Raw genomic sequence first — 8,608 nt, forward strand, 5'->3', positions numbered from 1 at the left:
ATATCATAAAAGCCTTATGATTAAGCTAGCGTTGAATGTCAGAATGGCCCACAGAAAGAACCTGGGCCCCTCACAGTATTAGTGACCTTTTGCTGAGTCAACTCTGAAGCCTAACCTGCCTCTGGACTTGCAGTTAGGTGAACCGATCCATATTCTTAATGTTTAAGCCAATTTGAATTGGGTTTCCTGTTAATTATAGCCAAAACCATCCTGAGTGCCAAGATACTCTTACCATCATTGTTATTATATTATCATGTTAGAAAAAAGTAATATGCAAAATTGTATACATATATGACTGGAATCATAAGGTAGTTGAAAGAAATTGGAAGGAGATATGCCCAAATTAACACTGTTTGCCTGTAGGTGGATTTTTTCCAGTTCCTATGAATTGTACTTTATGTGTTTTCTACAATGATCCTGAGTAATGTATCAGGGGAATAAATGTACAGGAACTAAGACTAGAAGACAAAATGGTTGTTAAGGTTTTGGAATCTTGATTTTTTTTTTCCTCTTCTCTATTTTCCAGTGTTCTTATAATATGCTTATGATTTTTGTTAGTTTTGCAATTTAAAAATGTTTTATAGTTCCTTAACTGAAACCTTAAAAAGTTTTAAACCTTTTCTCTTGCTTCCTTTCTCTCTACTACTTGCGTGTACACACAGTGTTCCTTTTCTTTCAGGGCATTTCTCAGTTTGTGATTAAATATTTATTAGTGTGATTAATTGATTAATGCTTGTCTTCTTCTAAGCTCCTCAAATGCAGGACTCTTGCTCATCAATGTCTTGTATCCCCAGTACCTGGCATATGATAGAGACTCAATTAAAAAATATTTCCTGACTAATGAGTAAATAAGAGAACAGAATCAGCCAGTCTCAGCATTGCTTTTGGAAATATTTCCCATTAAAGGGGCAGACTAATTCTCAGCACTAAAAGCCATCCTCTCTCTCTCTGGTGGTTACGATCTTAAATATTACATTTTAAGAGGAAAACAGAAGGACTAGAAAAAGGACTTTCGGTCTGGAGCCTGGAATCTGCATTTTTTAACAAGTGTCCCAGAGGATTCTGAATCAGGTGGTCTAAGACCACGCTTTGGAGAACATGCCCTAGAACATCCTACTGGAGTCTGAATGTTCCCATCATTCATAGTCATCCAGCTTCCAAGAAAATCATGCTGATGTCACCGGGCCTATTTAATGTGAATCAGTCTTTATTCTGCACTTGTGTGGTGCATTAACAAATTCAACATACAAGATAGCATTACATATTGTAGGTTAGCGTTACAGCATTATGCAGTTTCACACAATTCATGTTAGCTTTTTCGTTTTTTTTTTTTTTTTTAATTTGACACATTTATTTTATTTTTGAGTTTCATTTTTACAAGAGAAGACACAAGGTAAAGAAAGACGACCACATCGGAGAAGGAGCACGGTGAGGGCAATGTCACTATCGTGGCCATAATAAAAGCCTTCCAAGAAAAAGGACTTGCATTATTCCCTCTCCTGAGCAAGCCGCCCCTGTCCCATGAGCCAGTTCTATCTGTTTTCACATCCAGAGCACCACTCATAACCATGTACATCTTGGCTGTGCTCCACTGAGAAGAACTGAAGGAAGGACTAACTCATAAAAGGGACTTTTGTTATTAAGAAAAACTCTTGTCTTCCCAAAGGAATCAAGATATCAGCAGAGAAGGACTGACTCTTGGAAAATCAGAAGTGACCATTCCCTAACCTATTCCTGACCATGAGTGCCTTGTGCAAAAGCTAGAATGTGACTCTCTTGTCTTTTAACTGACTCTTAGGAATAGGCATTCCTCCTCCACCCTTATCAGTTAGCTCTGGGAGGAACAAATGTGAAAGCCAAAGCCAGCTAAGAAACTTTGGGACAGCAAAGTCAAGGGCACGATGGATCAGGCCTGAGGTAGGAGGGAGGAACCCTGTACTGTCCGCCTCTTTGCCATTTTTCTGAGAAAGACACCGAGGCAGCTCCTAGGCTACAGAACTCCTGGTTCCTTCCCTGCCACCTCACCACCCACTGCTCAGTAGACCCAAAGAATGCAAGGAATAAAGCTACAAGGAGGTGGGGAAGAGAGGAGTTGGGTGAGGCTGCTTTCCCAGACTTATGTCAGGAGGAGCTACAGAGGCACACACAGCAGGGCAAAGGCCAGACTATCTCCACCTGTCGCTTTGCATTGTTTCTGGGAAGGAAACAAAAGCGGGTTGCTCAGCGATTTCTGATCTTTAGACATTAAGGCGATGAAGAGGAACCATTTAAAATTTTTCCTAATGGGGCTTCAGAGTGCTCCTGTCAGATTTACATGAAACTATCTCAAAATGCATTTTTAGAAAACAAAAATTATTTTCTTCTACGTATGATACAGTATTTACATTCCATGGAGTGTTGGATAGAGACTGGTGGTGTGAACCCAACTGATGATGAGATTGTGAGTCAGATTATGGGGGATGTGGGATGACAGGGACAAGAACAGAGAGTGGGCTTTGTGCCTGCTCAGAACTGCTGCTCTGCATTGTCAAGAATCCAGGTTAAAAAAAAAAAAAAAAAAAAAGAATGGGGGGTAGGCGGGGAACAGATTGGTTTTAAATCCACAGAGTTAAGGGAATGTCAAAGGCAACATCACCACTCTCTCCACGGAGACTCAGCTTTTCAACTCCCTTCTCAGAAGCAAGTCAGATAGTGATGTTCTTGTATGAATGTGGAATTTCAATCTTGGCTAATCTTTCAGGTCTTGGTTCAAGCTGCTGTTTATTTGAGTTCCTTTTCAGGCTGGCAAAAATATCTACTGCCTATCCAGGCTTACTTATTGTCAGTGAAGTCTCTGCCATCTGAAAGGTCTCAACTGTAAGAGACATGGCTGGTCTAGGAATAAGGAGATGTGAATTCTAATCCCAGCAAGATGCTGAATCTCTCTCAACCTCTATTGTCCACTGGCAGAAGGAGAACTGAACTCTGTGGTTACCCACACCTTCATCTTATCTTGAGATTCAGAAGTCCTAAGAACTAAGCACTTTGTTTTCAGGGAAAGGATGTTCTGAAGAAGTCCAAGTTATCTTTATTATTAATTTAGTCACAGGTACTCATTTTCCTCATTTAGTTATTTTTAAGAGACATGATTGAAAAATTTAAGGAGAAAGAATAATTTCTGAAGTCCCATTTCCTTATAAAGCAAAACTAACCTCATCTAAGCTACCTGAGAAGACTCTAAAGCTTCTCAGTTTTCAGCATTTCTGGAAAAACAAAGGCCAGTTTAATCCTTCAAAACTCTGATGATTTCTAACCCATCAACCAACGAATGGCTGTCCTTCCAGACACAGTTACAAAGGGAGATGGCAGTCATCTCATTTTCCTTTCCTTGTCTTCATACCTACATTTGGGATCAGCTGGATGTATTCATTGGTACTATCCTGTAGCTGAATTTGAAGTCGCCAAAGCTCTTTTTAGACAAGTCATCTATTCTACCTAAAAGTCTGATGTCTTCGTGTACTTGATCACAAATTAATCAAGGACTGCCTTTTACCCATTCATAGCAGGAGAGCTAATAACAAACATACCTCATTTCTCAAGTACTCTTTCTCCTGCAAACCCTGCTTTATCCATTCCACCTTTGTTTCTTGGCTTACTACAGACCTCTGGACCTTGTGCTCAGTCAAAGAGCAGAAATGTAAGAGGTAACAGGGAGAAAAGATGGGGATGATAAAAACATGAGGTTTTACAAGAGCAAAAGATTCTTCCACAGAGGTGGGGAGTGAAAATAACTCTCTAGAGAAGCCCAATAAAAAGAGACCAATTTCAGGTCATCAGCAAATACAATTCGGCACAAAACACAATTTTCATGGATTAAAATCTGTACCTTGATGTTGGCAGTTAGGCTAATTTCTTCAGTTTGTGTTAGACATGCAAGTATAAGGTTACATTTTTATATATAGACTTGTAGAGGTCTTTCCCTCTCTTTTTTTCCCCCATTAAAAAAAAAAAAAGGGATTTCCTAGTGCCTTGCAAAGGAGAAAAATCATCATCGCTAAGAACTGATCTGCAGCTGTGGTCATGTGGGGTGTTCTTTGTGGGGTTTGTTTTGTAAGAAATTTTCTTCTACAGCTAAAATGAGGTTTTGAGTCCGCTTCTCTCTGTTTCTCTCTCTCCCTGCCACATCCCTGCCCAGCCCGGCCCTGGGGTTAGAGGCAAGGAGAAGAGGATTAGTACTCGCTCAGACTGTGCCACTTGGCCACAGGCTTGCGGGGGCTCTCGCAGACCTCTCTCCAGTGTTCAGCACCGCTGACTGTGACACTGTGTGCCCCCAGGATCAGCCTCCCCACCACCTCGTTCTTGGTGGTGCGATCGAAGTCGATGACAAGGAACTCGATGCTGATGTCGGGCAGGAGGTCAGTGGGGATGTCGTAGATGAAAGACTCATTGAAGACTGGGTTCAAAGTGCACTTCTTCACATGGGTTTTCTTCTTGGCAATGCGCTTTCTGCCGTAGTAGACGTTCACCTTGACATAAGGATCTGGGGCCCCCAAAGAGATCAGAAAAAGGGAGACAGGCCTATGACACAGTCCTCTCCTATACAATGGTGGCTTCCGGTTGGGGAGGAGGGGCTTCTGCTGTTCATCTCCTTGGTGTCCCACCCCCACCCCCACCCCGTGCGGTCTTCAGTGATTGCACACTAAGTGTACACTGACTGTGTACACGTCTGCCCACCTGGACAAGGGGCCAAGGAAACCAGGCAGGCATGGAACAGAAAAGCCACCTCGAGTCAGGGCCAAAGAAACCCCACGACACCGAGAAGCATCTTCAAGTGCACAGGGACTAACAAAGCCTGCAGGCTTTTTGCCGAGTCTCACCTGGAGCAAGGGCACAGCACCCAGCATGCATGCACAGCACTGAGGATACCTCGCCAAATGTAGAGACCCCACTTGCTTACCCAAAGCACCTTCCCAGCTACATTCATCGGGAAAAGAATGTAGACAGAGAGAGGAATGGGTGAACAATGAGAGGTGCCAGGGGTCCTGAAAGGTGGAGAAGGGGTGTCTGGGTCACAGGCAAGGGGCAGTGGTGGGCGGGGCGCGGACAGATAGAAATGGGTTGAGGTACAAACACATGAAAAAATGCTCAACATCACAAATTATCAGAGAAATGCAAATCAAAACTACAATGAGATATCACCTCACACCGGTCAGAATGGCCATCATCACAAAACCTACAAACAATAAACCCTGGAAAGGGTGTGGAGAAGAGCGAACCCTCTTGCACTGTTGGTAGGAATGCGAATTGATGCAGCCACTATGGAGAACAATATGGAGGTTCCTTGGAAAAATAAAAATAGAACTACCATGTGACCCAGCGGTCCCACTACTGGGCATATACCCTGAGAGAACCATAATTCAAAGGGACACATGCACCCCACTGTTCACTGCAGCACTATTTACAATAGCCAGGACATGGAAACAGCCTAAATGTCCATCGACAGAGGAATGGATGAAGAGGATGTGGTACGTATATACAGTGGAATGTTAGCCATAAAAAGGAATGAAATTGGGTCATCTGTAGAGACGTGGATGGACCTAGAGACTGTCATGCAGAGTGGGGTGGGTCAGAAAGAGAAAAACAAATATTGTATATTAACGCATATATGTGGAATCTGAAAAAATTGGCATAGACACACCTAGGTCTTATTTGCAAAGCAGAAATAGAGACACAGACATAGAGAACAGATGTATGGATACACAGGGGGGAAGGGAGGGGGATGAATTGGGAGACTGGGATTGACATCTATACACTATTGATACTATGTATAAAGTAGATAATTAATGGGGGCCTGCTGTATAGCACAGGGAACTCTACTCAGTGCTCTGTGGTGACCTAAATGGGAAGAAAATCCAAAAAAAGAGGGGATATATGTATACGTGTAACTGATTCACTTTGCTGTGTAGTAGAAACTAACACAACATTATAAAGCAAATATACTCCAATTTAAAAAAATGTTAAAAAAAAAAGAGAAAAAAGAAATAGGTTGAAGTAAATAGCTGCTACCTGAGAGACCGGTGATATCCATCTTCGGCAAGTGTCTGGCTTTGAGGACCACCACTGTCAAATAGCACATATCCAGGGCTTCTCTGGTGGCGCAGTGGTTCAGAGTCCGCCTGCCGATGCAGGGGACACGGGTTCGTGCCCCGGTCCGGGAAGATCCCACATGCCGCGGAGCGGCTGGGCCCGCGAGCCATGGCCGCTTAGCCTGCGCGTCCGGAGCCTGTGCTCCGCAACGGGAGAGGCCACAACAGTGAGAGGCCCACGTACCGCAAAAAGAATAAAAATTAAAAAAAAAATTGCACATATCCAGCAGGGTTGTTGGGAGGATTGAGGTTTTAAATTTATGAAGTCCTTAAAATAGTGCCCAGCATTGATAAGCATTCATTCGTGTTAGCTATTTTTGCTATTACTATTAAAAAGAAAATGAGTCCCTCCTTACAGCTTGTCAGAGCATTTCAATTAGATTGAGGTTTACCATGATGTTTGAGGTGAATTACCAGCTCCCCAGACTTGAACACGAGAGCAGCTAATTAATTCCCAGGCTCTTATCGATTTTTCTGTTAGCACTATTCCTGGGCCTGCTGAGCTTTAAGACCTCCTCTAGGAGTTTGTTCTTGAACACCAAGCAGAGTTTTGAGCATTTACTAGAGGTGCTCAGGTGTATTTGACCTAATACGGTATTAGGCAATTGAGATACTCTACAGCTTACTATCTTGTAAAAGTTATACTGAATGAGAATAAATTGTTCTCAGTTTTCTGAAAAATTATGCCCTATGGCTAAAACTTATGTTGTTCTTGAATTATTTAAAGAAGACTTCAAGCACTAGGCTGTTTGTCTTTTCAAACCACAAGGTATGGGGGATGGATGAGATTGGTAGGTGAGGCACTTGGTAGGTCGGCAACTCTTCTCAGAGAGTTTGTTACAAGATCACAGGAGAAAATACCTTGGAGTGAAAGGTACTATAGAAAACTATGTGGGAATTCCCTGGCGGTCCAGTGGTTAGGACTCCACACTTCCACTGCTGAGGGCCCAGGTTCAATCCCTGGTCGGGGATCTAAGATCCCACAAGCTGCACGGGGCGGCCAAAAAAAAAAAACAACAACTATGTGATGTTCTTCATTCATTGCCCACTCTGCATCAATTCTTTCCTCCAAAGGAAGTGTTTTACTCAAGAATCCACCCATCTCCCATACTCAGTTCCAGGACACTCCTAAATGGCCTAAAGATAATCTCATCCTCCTTGCCTGTGATTGTTTCAGAAATGACCATGTGACACATTTTGGACCAGCAAGATAAGAGGAGAGAATAGCTAGAGGCTTCTGGGAATGATTGACCTTATTTTTCTAGGAGAGGTCCTTTCCCCCCCCGGGGGGGGGTGCTTCTATAAATATCATAAAAGCCTTATGATTAAGCTAGCGTTGAATGTCAGAATGGCCCACAGAAAGAACCTGGGCCCCTCACAGTATTAGTGACCTTTTGCTGAGTCAACTCTGAAGCCTAACCTGCCTCTGGACTTGCAGTTAGGTGAACCGATCCATATTCTTAATGTTTAAGCCAATTTGAATTGGGTTTCCTGTTAATTATAGCCAAAACCATCCTGAGTGCCAAGATACTCTTACCATCATTGTTATTATATTATCATGTTAGAAAAAAGTAATATGCAAAATTGTATACATATATGACTGGAATCATAAGGTAGTTGAAAGAAATTGGAAGGAGATATGCCCAAATTAACACTGTTTGCCTGTAGGTGGATTTTTTCCAGTTCCTATGAATTGTACTTTATGTGTTTTCTACAATGATCCTGAGTAATGTATCAGGGGAATAAATGTACAGGAACTAAGACTAGAAGACAAAATGGTTGTTAAGGTTTTGGAATCTTGATTTTTTTTTTCCTCTTCTCTATTTTCCAGTGTTCTTATAATATGCTTATGATTTTTGTTAGTTTTGCAATTTAAAAATGTTTTATAGTTCCTTAACTGAAACCTTAAAAAGTTTTAAACCTTTTCTCTTGCTTCCTTTCTCTCTACTACTTGCGTGTACACACAGTGTTCCTTTTCTTTCAGGGCATTTCTCAGTTTGTGATTAAATATTTATTAGTGTGATTAATTGATTAATGCTTGTCTTCTTCTAAGCTCCTCAAATGCAGGACTCTTGCTCATCAATGTCTTGTATCCCCAGTACCTGGCATATGATAGAGACTCAATTAAAAAATATTTCCTGACTAATGAGTAAATAAGAGAACAGAATCAGCCAGTCTCAGCATTGCTTTTGGAAATATTTCCCATTAAAGGGGCAGACTAATTCTCAGCACTAAAAGCCATCCTCTCTCTCTCTGGTGGTTACGATCTTAAATATTACATTTTAAGAGGAAAACAGAAGGACTAGAAAAAGGACTTTCGGTCTGGAGCCTGGAATCTGCATTTTTTAACAAGTGTCCCAGAGGATTCTGAATCAGGTGGTCTAAGACCACGCTTTGGAGAACATGCCCTAGAACATCCTACTGGAGTCTGAATGTTCCCATCATTCATAGTCATCCAGCTTCCAAGAAAATCATGCTGATGT

The 8,608-nt window shown here is 42.0% G+C and overlaps 1 protein-coding gene across 1 annotated transcript; it reads right to left on the reverse strand.

The window, feature by feature from the left end:
- Nucleotides 1-1,233: 1,233 nt before the first annotated feature.
- LOC129392013 (synaptotagmin-11-like) lies at nt 1,234-6,115 on the reverse strand. Its single transcript, XM_055083892.1, has 2 exons — nt 6,046-6,115; nt 1,234-4,519 (listed from the first exon to the last, which is right to left on the reverse strand). Exons 1-2 carry the CDS (start codon nt 6,113-6,115, stop codon nt 4,209-4,211), a joined length of 381 nt encoding a protein of 126 aa, XP_054939867.1. The 3' UTR covers nt 1,234-4,208.
- Between the last annotated feature and the right edge of the window lie 2,493 nt (nt 6,116-8,608).

The sequence above is a fragment of the Physeter macrocephalus genome, chromosome 4 (assembly GCF_002837175.3).
Source record: "Physeter macrocephalus isolate SW-GA chromosome 4, ASM283717v5, whole genome shotgun sequence".
Classification (NCBI taxonomy): domain Eukaryota; kingdom Metazoa; phylum Chordata; class Mammalia; order Artiodactyla; family Physeteridae; genus Physeter; species Physeter macrocephalus.

What these genes read in the sequence shown, in the direction of transcription:
- LOC129392013 (XM_055083892.1), bottom strand. Translation starts at nt 6,115, where the DNA reads ATGTGCTATTTGACAGTGGTGGTCCTCAAAGCCAGACACTTGCCGAAG. An exon ending in GGATATCACCGGTCTCTCAG is followed by an intron (nt 4,520 to 6,045) that starts GTAGCAGCTATT and finishes TGGGGGCCCCAG; the next exon opens with ATCCTTATGTCAAGGTGAAC.